This window comes from Notothenia rossii (assembly GCF_949606895.1).
Source record: "Notothenia rossii genome assembly, chromosome: 6".
Taxonomy (NCBI): Eukaryota; Metazoa; Chordata; class Actinopteri; order Perciformes; family Nototheniidae; genus Notothenia; species Notothenia rossii.
In genome coordinates this window covers 8,352,721-8,366,216 of record NC_136909.1, presented here as the reverse complement: position 1 = coordinate 8,366,216, position 13,496 = coordinate 8,352,721, and the positions used below count along the sequence as shown (strand labels likewise).

At 39.0% G+C, this 13,496-nt stretch overlaps 1 protein-coding gene across 1 annotated transcript in view; it reads right to left on the bottom strand.

The window, feature by feature from the left end:
* The window catches only part of sema4c (sema domain, immunoglobulin domain (Ig), transmembrane domain (TM) and short cytoplasmic domain, (semaphorin) 4C), a 113,325-nt gene that overhangs the window by 31,189 nt on the left and 68,640 nt on the right, over window positions 1-13,496 (bottom strand). The window contains exons 4-5 of the mRNA XM_079690790.1: window positions 9,779-9,933; window positions 1,270-1,332 (exon numbers count right to left, since the gene is read on the bottom strand). Of these exons, the coding sequence (XP_079546916.1) occupies window positions 1,270-1,332; window positions 9,779-9,933 (218 nt within the window). The remainder of the gene's footprint in view (window positions 1-1,269; window positions 1,333-9,778; window positions 9,934-13,496) is intronic.

The window sequence follows — 13,496 nt, the reverse complement described above, 5'->3', positions numbered from 1 at the left end:
TGTAATCAGATTACTGGTACATTTCTAAAACTTGGGGGTAAATAGCAGGATAACAATGTTAGTATACGACTAAGAGAACATGTGTATGTTCAGATGGTATCTCTTCTCTGTAAGCTGTACTGTTCTGTAGACTTTAAGTGTATACTTCTACTGCCTTAACCTGCTTCATGGTTTTCACTTTCTTTGCTTCATTTGTTCTGTTTTTAATTCAGCAGGTGAACCTATATGTTCAAAAAATGGTGTGTGTGTGCTTACCTGTTTGTATTAAATTAAAACGGAGCATTATCTGTCAGCTCAGATTTTATTTCTGCTTTTTTAAACTGTGCTCATGTGTTTCATTGTTGGTGTGTAGGCTGAATATGCTTCATGAAAGGCAGCTTTTCCGATACATAACATCATTTTTGATCCTAAATATCTCGGTGTCTTCTTTTATTGTTCTGTTTTCTTACATAATGGATTAAAAAAAAACTCCTAGTGATATTTATTTTCTCTTGTATTTATTCACATTGCATTTGATATTGCAATAATCCCAAAGTAATGGAAAGTATTCAGGTTGGATTATTAATAATAATAATAATAATACACAACAGTTATATAGCGCTTTTCTAAAAACTCAAAGACGCTTTGACAGAGAATAAAATGAAAAAATGAAAAAAAATATATAATGAGATGAATAAGAGGTTACTGATGAAATGGTGTCTATTTAGAGATAATGAGTAATTCTAACAGATTACATTTGAAAGTAACCCGACCAACTCTGATCACAACTGATGGTGAGAGTTAATACTGAACTACAGAGAGCTACTCCTCTATTGAATATCATCATTTCAAATTTGGAAAAAGTAGATCCTCAGAAATGTTTTATCTGATGAAGTCTTCTTTTCATTACGAGAAGCTAATGAATATTTCAAAAGGAATAGTTTTCCTGCTGAGAGTCAGATGAGAAGCCACTCTCATGTCTGTGTGCTAAATGTGAAGCCTCAGCATGCGTATCACTTATCAGACTCTCTCTGCTGCGGGACTTTCCCCTCTCTTTTTGTTGCTCGAGACAAAACACTTCCCGGATCGGCCCACCTCCAAAAGTTGCTGATGCTGCCTGGAAGACGCTGTGAGCTAATGTAATGACTGGAAGCCTTCCAGTTAGAAACCCCTTAGACTGACTTGACAAAATGTAATGGAGCAAAGTGAAGTGTATATATATACTATATATATAACCTCCTGCCACGTGGCCTTGAGAAAAGCAGGTAATCCCCACAGGATGCGTGTTACCTGGTTGTTCTTCCCCTTGGCCACACACTCCCTCTTCTTATCCTGCGGAGCCGGCCACTCGATCTGAAGAAAGAAAGACACAGATGTGATGAGGAACATGTCGTCTACAGGGAGGGTGCTGTCTGCCTTTTGCCTATTTATCATTTTCTAAATTAACCACACAATCTTCCTAGGTTGGCCGATGACCAAGGGAAAACAGCACATTAATGAACCTTAATTAGAGCAGATCGACTCGATTTGATGCACAAAATGGAGATACAATGTTTTTTTAATTAATTGGAGGACAAGCTTATTCTTCACCTTGAACCAAAGCCATGGTTAAAAGTATTTTCATTACCACTGTTTTCCTATGATAACAAATAACAATTGAGATCACAAGCTGTTTATGTCTTCCTCTCAAATTACAAATGTTGTTTCCCCAAAATAACGGCATATTGGCCAAGATCCATAACGTTTTATTTATGAATCATAGTTTCCTCATGATCTTTTATTTAATATGTCAGGATCCCGAGAAAAAGACTCTACCCCGATCTCTCAAGCGATTGTTAATTGGAGATGAAAACATTTATAACTCCCGATCTCAAGAAAACTTATAAAATCCTCCTGACTTCAAGTGAAATCCACCTTGACTTTAAGTACGGTGGCTCTTAAAGGTCATGTTTCGCACATCTATAACCACCCTTTGCCCATGAAAGTTATTAATGTTATCACCACTAACATTACAAATTAGTTTGATTTATAAATCATTGTTTACTCGTGGCTTTGAAGTTAAGTCATTATCCCGAGAAAGTTTCTCTACTAGAGCTCTCAGGACATTTGTTATTTGGAGAGAATAGGCGCTTTCACACCGGAGTACTTTTCCCATAGTTCCGATAGTCCCTGGGATTTTGCGTTCACACCAAAAAGATCTGGAACTAGAACTTTTTTTTGCAAACCTTTTCACCCCTTTGCTAGAGAGCAGGTACTTTCCTGGGAGAAAAAGGTTCCCATGTCTGATTGGCTGGACGAATTGCAAACCACGCCCCATAAAACTCCGAAAGGTTTTGTGAAGCAGCCATTTTATTATCCTAGCATTAGCATTATTAGCATTAGCATTAGCCCAGCGCACCAAGGGAGAGAGACTAACTTATCGCTACACAAAAAAAAACATGGGAGCGGTGGAGATGAGGAGGTGTCGGCGTTCTGGCGATTTACTCGGAAGGCTTCAGTAGAAGCTGCTGGGAGTCCCAGCAGCTTCTACTGAAGCCAGTCCCAACTCCGGGGACTTCCGGCCGGGGACTTCGTGCGGCAGTATACGCAGTGAAGTTGTTTGCGGCCTGCCAGTAAACCCAAAGCAGAAGAAGAAGAAGAAGTGACGTCAGCGGCTTCATTTGTCTAATCCTCCCTCAGAGATGTATTCCGGTGTGAACGCGATCTGAACTAAAGAGTTCTGATGAACTAAGTACGGCAAAGTACTTGGCGTGAAAATGCCTAATGACATAAATAACTCTAGATCTTGAGAAAACAAATAGAAGTAACTTTATTTCACAGGGAAACAGAGGAAATATGATTGAACCGTGGCCATTCAGGGCTTCCGTACTACAGACACAGATAAGTAAATAGCTGCATTTCTGTTCAAACATGTAGTAGCCTACAGAGGAAACACATTTAAAAAAAAAACCTTCTGTCCATACTTTCCTTAACCTTTGCTTTTAGTGCTTTCCAGTAGCTGATGCTTTTTTGAATGGCCGTTTGACACATGGCTGAACTTTGCTCCCTGCATTGAGGTCCAAAATATGAAGTGTGTTTACTGAGAGGTTTCCACACCATTAGCAATAATTACACTGGTCATTATAGGCAGAGAGCCGCCGCACATTTACTTGGCTGCGCTTAAACCAACAGCAATCAAACAAAGGGTCATTGCCATATACTGCGGTGGTAGATAAAGTTGATAATACTAACCGTCATATATTATAATACCTTTTATTATGCTAATATTTCAGGGGCAAGTCAAACCTCTGAATGTCCCCATTTCATTCTCACAGTAGACATAATAAAGTTATACGTTAATATTTAATAACTGAATTAATGATTACGATGACAGATTACCTGTAGGATGTGTAGTTTTAACAAATGCACTGGAGTTTTTAGAGAGAGACAGGATAAAATGAAGCCTAGCAACACCAGAAGTTTTTTTTGTGACTTCTAATTTGTTACCAAGGGATTCTCATTCGTCACAAGTCGGTGTCTAATGAAGAAATGCACTCTTCATTTGCTCCACACAGATCAGTAATGTAATAAAAAAAACCTGGCAGTCGCCGGATTCATGTCTATAAGGCATAACGGGACAATGCCATGAATATCCTGTACCTCACACTACACACAAATAGCCTTTACCCCCATTAGTGTCTATAGAAACATCTTAGAGTCTTTGTGAGGAATAGGATTGTAGGGTTGAGTTAAAAATAAAGTCTAACGGATGAAGCAACAACCTTTATTTTGCGAGGAGCGCTGTAACGTGGCTATACTTGTTTCCGCATTTAAAAGGCCGATGTGTTTTCTCCTTTAGTGTTGGTGCAAGTAACGCAGTCCACGCTCAGTCCATTAGCTAATGAGTACAAAAATAACACTGTTTCACAAGTGCTGGTTCAAATTGTACAGATGGACCCGAAAAACTAATGAATAGAGCAAGCAGTGGTGGAAATGTACTCTAGTACACTTAAAACAGGTTGTTTTACTGCGCTTGAGTATTTCATTTGATGCTACTTTATACTTCTACTCCTGTATATCTCTTGGGTAGAATATTGTAGTTTTTACTTCACCGCATTTATTTTTCAACTTATCGCAAATTTGATTATTGAGATTACATTATTAGTATACATTACATAACATTACATGTCATTTGCTCAAAGCGACTTACATACTCAACACTGTGGGCAATCCCCACAGGAGCAATTTGGGGTGAAGTGTCTCAGGGACACAACAACATGCTGACTGCAGTGGGACTCAAACTTGCTACCCCCTGATTCGAAGTCCAGCACACTAACCACTGAGCCACAGCCGTGTGTTATAATGTGTTATAATCAACACATACATTTGACTTAAGTTATACATAGTCAATTCACGAGCTACACAGCAGTATGTACATTAAATAAACTAGGTCCATCTTCACTAGCTGCTGCAAACAATAACATATTGTCATTATGCATCAATAATAACAAATACATACAAAAAACGTAGGATTTGAGCCTTGGCAGGCCTTTTACATGCACACAAAACTATATACCACACTACAGGGAAGGGACAAACCAAAAAGCATAACAGGGCCCCTTTAAGTTACATTATTTCTACACTATGGTATGACAAGTTTTACTGAAGTACTTCTTCCAGCATTGAGAGCAGAATAATGTCAACCAAATTAGAACAACATTTCCAGCATTTAGTAGTTTTTAAAATGCTGAAGGAAGGTGAATTACCGTCGCAAATTTAGTCAAAATTTGATCAGCGGTGTCTGAGGTATACCACACGGGACGACTGAACAAAGCTAATAAGTGAAAGAATGAAAAACAATCATCATGGGAAAGAAAGTAACTAAATAATCTAGGAGGAAGAGCTTCAGACACCAAAAGTCTCAACGGAAAAAGAAGTGTCTTTAAAACAGTGAAAAATCCCCAGAAAATGGGAAGAAAGTCGGACCTGAAGGTAATGAAGGAAGACAGCAGGGAGGAAATAAAGGGAGGAAGGGTGAGGAGTGGGGAGAGTGACAGAAAGGATGGATATTCCCTCATCTTTGCTCGGTCCTGTCATGTTTCTGCATCGGCTCTTTTCTCTATACGCGGCACACTGGAGGCTGACAACAGGTGGCCTTATTATCACTGTAAGACGCATTACACTCACTGAATCAGCTGTGTGTGTGTGGGTGTGCGTGTGTGTGTGTGTGTGTGTGTGTGTGTGTGTGTGTGCGTGTGTGTGTGCGTGTGTGTGTGTGTGTGTGTGTGTGTGTGTGTGTGTGTGTGTGTGTGTGTGTGCGTGCGTGTTAAAACTGCTCATTAAGGCTCTACATCAGATAACAATTCCCTCCCTGCTGCAGGCCGCTCACACCTTCATTGGACAACTGTAATTGTATTGATTGCAATATGGACCAATTATAAAGGGAGCAAAGCAAAACCAGATTGAGTCTCGGAGGCTTTATCATCTCTGCGTGTGTGTGTGTGTAAAAATGTGTGTATCAGGTCAAGTGAAGGGTATTTATAGAGGGCTGTTAAACAAATAGGGTTGCCACGGAGGGACATAAGAAGATACACAGATTAAAACAGTAATACATATGATTGAATGAGTGCATCGTAACGTGTGAGAAACAGGGCCGGTGATGTTGGCCTGTGTGTGTGTGTGTGTGTGTGTGTGTGTGTGTGTGTGTGTGTGTGTGTGTGCGCGCGCGTGTGTGTGTGTGTGTGTGTGTGTGCGTGTGCGCGCGCGCGCGTGTGTGTGTGCGTGTGTGTGTGTGTGTGTGTGTGTGTGTGTGTGTGTGTGTGTGTGTGTGTGTGTGTGTGTGTGTGTGTGTGCGTGTGTACCAGCGACGTTAAAAAGGTCACATGTCATGGCCATTTCCACTGATCATAATTCCATTGTTGAGGTATACTAAAATAGAAAAAGACTGCAATTTTCCAAACTCACATTGGTTTCGCATACAGTATCTCTGTAAAGTATGTGTATTCAGCAGTATTCACTTTTTCCACTAAAAAGCTCGCTGCAGCTCCCCCCCCCCCCCCCCCCCCCCCCTCCGTGATTTCCTTGTTTAGCGATACACAGCCAAACACAGCCAAACTCATCCTGAGCACACACAAGGTCACAGCCGAAATAAAAACAATAAGTGTGGCTTGATATTGAGTAAGAAAAAGGTTTATAGGTTGATAAACGCTGTGAGAATGGGTCTGCAGAGAGAATTTCGCGCGATCCCAACTGTCTGTTATCAGCCTGCAGCAGGGAGCAGAAATCAGCAGGGCTGCATGCACTGAGTGTGTGTGTGGATTGGTCAATTTGGACCAATCAGCGGGGGCTTAACGTAACGGCTCCGCGAACGTAACGTAACGGCTCCACGGATTGGCCCATTTAGTTTCGGGTACGTGCTTTCGTAAGCACGTACCCGGAAGACTCAAATGGATGATGACGTCATGATGACGTTTCACCAACGAGGCGTTTTGGGGAGGTATTTTCTGTGTTAGAGTTTTACTCGCTACAGGGTGTACTTTGAGGGTTTTGACTCTGCAGACCGTTTACATGCAGAAAAACCTTCATAACACACAAGGGGACGGGTAATAACCGGAAAAGCATGACATGGGACCTTTAAATGATTAATTAATTGTTAATTTATTTATTATTAATTAATTGTTATTTATTATTATTAATATTATTAATTATATATAATTATAATTATTATTATTATTATTATTATTACTGTAGAAGGCTTTTAGTAGGAGATAACATACATAACTTAAAATAAAGTAATAACGTGTTAGAAGACATCTGAACTCATGAGATCATATAAAATCCATTCCCTGATTAACGATGAGTCATTTCATTTTAAGACCTTGTTTTTGCAGCTACTCTGGATCATATGCATGTTTAATGGCTTAGAGATGAAGTATGTAATGTGTGGACACAAACTGAGAAAATGCCGTTAAAGGTTATTATATAAATCCAAAACACTGCACATAATGATACATCAATAGTTTATACCATGGGTAATAAATAATCACAATGGAGATTAAAAGAGACGTCCTTCAGACAGGTTAGATTTACCATTGTTTAAAAAAAATGCACGCCACTTGAAATGAAATACAGGACAATAAATACAATGTTACTGCTACCCTGAGCTGCATGACATTAACATGTTTAATGCAAGAGACATTTGCTACATTGCAGCAAGATATTGTCTGAAAAAGAGATATTATTCAAAAATAAATTAATGTAATGTCACACAAAATATTCACAAACTTCTATTTTGCAGGTACTAGCATTTTGGAAGTTGATTTAAGACATTTTAACAACAATTACGGCCTTATTTTTTAATGAATTTGATGCCTTTAAAAAAATGTTAAGCATCAGCGGGACCTGTACTGACTTTCATCATATAACTGCAAATTCAGTCCACAAGTTATAATCATTGATTTAAAGTCTCTAATCGACACTAAAGTATTTTAAGAGACAAGCTAACGAATGGCTAACCTTTTCAATAAGGTAAAGGGAAGTGTCTTCATAAAGGTCTCTTCCTCTTCAGGTACACTTTTAACAATCTTGAAACATATTTCGTTTTTGACTTGTTGACTGTATTTTGTTTCAGGGTTACTGATACTGAGTTTGAGAAAAATGCTTTAATACTTTGATTCAAGGTTTGTTTTTAACTTTCCCTTTTTTACATCAAATTATTTGATTCAAGAGAAAGCAGTTTCTGTGCTCTGGAAAGGATGACATTGAGAGCTCTTAGCTGACGGCAGTCAAAACATTTTATTATTCTTCTGACCCTTTAGGGATTGCACTTTAGCACATTTTGAAAAGGCATTACCGCTTGAAAGATATCCATTATAAGCTTTTTCAAGGACTGAAGATTTAATAAAAGAAGCTCAGGCCAGACTAATAAAAGACCAAACAACTGGTGTGACTCGGGCGACTTTATTACGGCTCTGTTACTCGTCTTCCATTGTTCGCCACAAACAGTTTTTGTGTGTGTTTTCTCAAATGTCCTTGGGTTAAGAACTGACACCTAACATTAGAATGAAGTAAGTAGGGATGCCAGAAACTGACCATGATTGAATTCGAAAATCGGACAGACCTGGCGAATATTAATCGATTATTCGCCCCCCTCCCGGGAGAGAACTTTATTTATTTATTTTTTACTTAATTTGCACTTGTCAGTTCGAAGTACTCTCGAAGTACTCTCTTCTTTGAACGTACCGCGTTGTTCATCTTTAGTTGTGTTGTTCTCACTGTTCTGTATATCGCCAATAAATCAATCGCACGTGTGATGGAGAGGGGGGGGGCGGGGTCGGTGTGTAGCAGGCTGCAGAAGGCAGCAGCAGCCTGCACTCTGCTTCCTCCAAGTTTACAGTAAAACAAACTGGTGGTGTGACCAATGGCCATTTACAATTATTAATACTATTACTATTATTAGCATTAGTCTATATTTTGGTTGAAACTAAGCCAGGAAAAAAAAGATTTGAACATATAAATCAAATCAAATTTTGAAAATAATTTTCGATTATGGAGACTGTAACGAATATTCGAAAAATCGAATAATCGCTGGCATCTCTAAAAGTAAGGTCATTCGGCGACGTAAAAGGCAGTAAAGACCAAGTGTGGCAGAAGCAATTCATTTTTCCTGCATAGCTGAAACGTTCCCATAATAATGATATCACTGTTAATATCATAATTGAATTCGGTGTATTTAAATGAAATATTTGAAATGTGTGTTTATCTCCGCAGTGCTCCGTGGAGGAGACGATGCTTTTTTGTCCCCAGACTGTCCATCATGACGCTCTGTGATATTAAATCGTATGTGTTATCATTTTCATTTCTCATATATCTACCACAGCCTTTCAGATTGTGTGCGCGTTTGCAGTGACAGTCAGTGTTTAGAGGAAGTGCCTCCATTTCTTCCTGAACTTTAGTAAACCCAATTAATCAAGGCTGTACAATTTGGAGTAAGATATAATAATCTGCGATTATTTTGCAAATGTGATACGATTTGAGGGAAGGACCATTCTTGAAACATTATTCCCATTATCGTTTAATCATATATTATATACAAATGTTTTATTAAGCCTGTAGAATAGTTTAACGGCAGCACCACAATACTTCATTTGAAATGATATTTTGACCTATTTGACCTTAACAGAAAACGGTGTATTTGTATATTGCAATTGTCCATATTGAAGTTTTGATAAGATTTTCATTAATTCTGCAGCCCTAAAATTAAAGAGTCATTTTTTAAAAGTAATTATGTGTTTATCCTTTTTCTTTTACTTTTATATTTTTTATTATTATTATTTCTCCCTATTTTATATATTTGTTTTTTATTTAAATGTATCTATAAATGTACTTTAAATGTATTTTAAATGTATTAGATTTTTTGAATTATTTTACTTTTCTTATGTATAAAATAATAAGAAATTATTTCAGATTTAAGGAATCAATGAGGCATGTTTCCATGTTTTGTTTTACTTATACTGCCTGTATTTTGTATATATTGATTGTTGTGCTTTTATCTTAATGTGTGCGCATGTATAAATGTGTCTGTTGATCGTGTATATATAGGATATACATATTGTATACATATTTTTTTATATATTTGTATTCGGGATTGTGGGAAACGGTATTTCGATCTCTCTGTCTGTACACACAAACTGAAATATTGACAATAAAGTTGACTGTGGCTTTAAAGAAACAAGTGTTGAACAAACTAAATATAGGGAAAAAAACCAGGTCAATAAAAAAAGAAAAGGTAGAAACAATAAATGAAATGTGAGTGTGTTACCTGAGGCCGCAGCTGTTTGTTGATGTTGTTCGGGTCGAGGGCGAACAAGGTCTCCCGTGCTCCGACGTATAAAACCCTCTCGTGGTCAGACAGCGTCAGCATGCTGTAGTTGAACACTCCCTGAACGCTGAACCTCGCCATGCTGTCCAACACATCTGGAGGAAACACACACACAGGCATCGTCACATCACTGATTATACACTCGCTGCAAAGTATCTAGGGTTCCTTCCCACTGATCTGTTGACAGATGACAGAATCAAAGCTGAGAAGAACATTTCACACATTGGTTGACGTCTCGGCTTATTCGCACCAGCGAGCCTCGCCCACTCCACCGCTGCCACCTTTAGCTTGATGTCATCCATTCTGCTCGCTCTGTACACAGTCATCACACACACACATTTATTTACTTTATTGGGATCAGTGTGTCGTCGTAAACTGCTTTCAGACCCACTACTTGTGAGAGCTCCAATCTAACACCATTTACAGTAATCCAACATTGGTGAGAAACTTCAAAACAACCTGTCAAATATACCAGAAAAACGGACTGTAAAAATATCTGAAATGAAATGTTTAAATATGGAAATGAGGCATTATGGGCATTATGCATAAACTGTTCTCCTCAGCTTAGCATTTTTTTTTAAACACAATTATGCCATTTTTGTTCAGTCTAAACGCTCTCATCAGCGTCCTTTCAACAAGCCACATGTATTTTTCAATGGAAAAGCTTTAAAATAAACCCCATGCACCTGCTCTGGACTACAAAGCTGAACAGGAGAACCAGCAGCTAGCTTGTGAATAAAGCATTTAGGAGATAAAACGCAAGATAGCTCCTCCAGGAGTTGGTTGAGAGAAAAACAATTGATGGAATTGATGTATATTAGCCAGGTGGGCAGACACAAGAGTGAAAGGAAATGCTAATGATGAAACATTTGAATGTTTACAACTTGTGGCACTGCCCCCATGTGGCTAAACAAATCAGTTAACCCTCCTATTGCCTTCGTTCCCCCCTCCCCCTTACCTTGGTGTTCGCGGTCAAATTTGACCGGTCCTGTTTTAACTGCTATTACATTAACACAAAAACCATTAATCATTACCACATTTCATTTAACACCCTTTCAAACTGTAAGTATTGTATCAGACTACTGGTATACATGAACAACTGCAGTCAATATACAAAGAACAGACACTGAACATGTATTGTGTGTGCCAGGTGTGATCCATGTGGGGGGATGGGCACATAAGGGGGGAACACATCTAGAGTGTGTGTGTGTGTGTGTGTGTGTGTGTGTGTGTGTGTGTGTGTGTGTGTGTGTGTGTGTGTGTGTGTGTGTGTGTGTGTGTGTGTGTGTGTGTGTTTTATCTGATCCGGATGGTTACTAATTCCTTTTCTTTATGGCGGTCATTTTTGACCGGGAACACCATGGGTATGACTAAATCATCCAAAATTCAATGAAAGTGGTGATCAGCAATTTGATATGTTCAAATGTCTACTGTGAAGGATATCATGAAATCGAATGTAAAACAAAAATAGTTATGATTGATGAAAGTAGTAAATCGCTCAGCTTTGACCTGAAGACAACAGGAGGGTTAATGCACGTTGACGTTTTTGCAAGCAAGCCACTCTAGCTTTATGTATCTATTTTTGCAGATGGTAAACTAACTACATCAGTTTAAGTGGCAAACATATTAAGTTTGAGCCAATTAACACGTCTGCTGATATAGGTTTGACCACCACAGTAAAGTAACATCTTGTTCAATAATTGACATTTTATACTCGATAAGAAACAAAACAACAAATAATGAAGCTGTCAACACAACGTGACTGAAGTTTAAAAAAAAACAGCACTTTTTCAAACTAATTATGTCTTAATGAGTTTGTTGAGACTGCCCACGGTACAGCTTCAAGATGTTATTTAATGATTCCTGCAGAACAGAAAGCTTCCCAAGCTCCGTGTTTACTCTAACAACCTGCAGAAGAAGGCGGGCTGAAATGTTCCAGATCTGCATGTCAGAAGGGAGATAAGGATGTCGTCTATTTACAAAAAAAGCTGTGCAAATAAACAAGAAAGCAATATCGCACTTGCCCTCCCAGCCCTTGTTTTGATGAGCAGTGCAGTGACGTGTGCAGAAACAGACACTTTTAAAAATCTAACTGCAGAGGGAAGGCAGAATCTGGAGTTTTAAAGGTTATTGATGAATACAGATGGAGGCATAATCCAGCATCTGCACAATCACAATCTTTTAAATAATAAAGCAAACTAACGGCTTCGATCGGCAAGTGCTTTGAGTCTTAGAATTAGGTTTTTCATAGAGCCGAGAGTTTGTTTTCGTACACTTCTTCGATAGAAATCCAATTAAGAATGGTAATTTTTGAATTAAGAAAATCCTGTTTCGGATAACAGCCTAAATTGTGTTTTGCCTTAATTGGACTGGAGATTGTTAAAGGACTCCTACATGCATCATTAAGAGGAGAGCAGCTCAATCTGGGCTGTACAGGCTGCACAACAATACAGGGATTTAGAGGCTGACCTTATTGCAAATGGAAAATGAGATGCGACGTGGACAGCATGCGTAAGAAAGCTCATGAATGGTTTAAATCTGCTGGTGTGATTTTTTGAATCTGTGCTGCACATCCTGGTATAGATTGCATTTTAATAAAAGCCTAAATGAGGCTTTTTACTCTGATTGGTCATCACTCACACTGTTAAAAGAATATTAGCCTCCTTGTAAACCCAGTTATTGATCCTGTGATCAAACAGCTGAGTCCATGTGATTGATATTGGGTTTGTCTCACTTGTTGAGGGAGAGCCCGTGTTTTTATTGGGTTGTTTTTCTTATTTTGAAGCTTGCAGAGCGACACGAACAATCTGGAAAAAGATGATCAAAATGTTTTCCCTCCACGCTCCAATCTGCAGGGCTTGTGGAAAAACCAGAGTTGACTTTTCACATTTTTAAAAGATGCACCCACTGAGCTATTCAATCACACACACACACGAATGCAGGGCGCCCAATCACGCACGCACGCACGCACGCACGCACACACACACACACACACACACACACACACACACACACACACACACACACACACACACACACACACACACGCACACAGTTCAAATCCCCTGACTAGCATACAGACAGCTCGCGGAGCGGAGCAGACGAGAAAGGAGACAGAGAAACTGATGGTGTTTAGTTTTCATTATCCACACTTGTAGTGTAGTTCTCCCTCTCCTCTTCTTCCCTCTTTCTTTCTTTATCTGGGCCGAGGAGACAACGGCACATAATGCGATCTCATAACTGCATAAGAATATTCCCTTTTTTGTTTTTTCTAAAGCCTGAATATTTCCATTTCTTTGCCGTTTCCCTGACTGAAAATAGCAGCAGAAATCCGGGGAGGGATCGGCAGGAACCGGTGATTTATGGTGTGACTAAGTGCTCATGTGATGCTGTGGCCTAGTTGGGACTAAGTAGACTTATATACATCGAGCAGGCTCAATGAAGGAGCTGTGTGTGTGTGTGTGCGTGTGTGTGTGTGTGTGTGTGTGTGTGTGTGTGTGTGTGTGTGTGTGTGTGTGTGTGTGTGTGTGTGTGTGTGTGTGTGTGTGTCTTTACGAGAGATACATGAAAAGCAGGGTATAAAGTGAGCTTGTTACTGAAACTTAATTAAAGTCATTCAACCTAAAGCACATCTTGAAAGCTTTTTGCATTTGCTTTC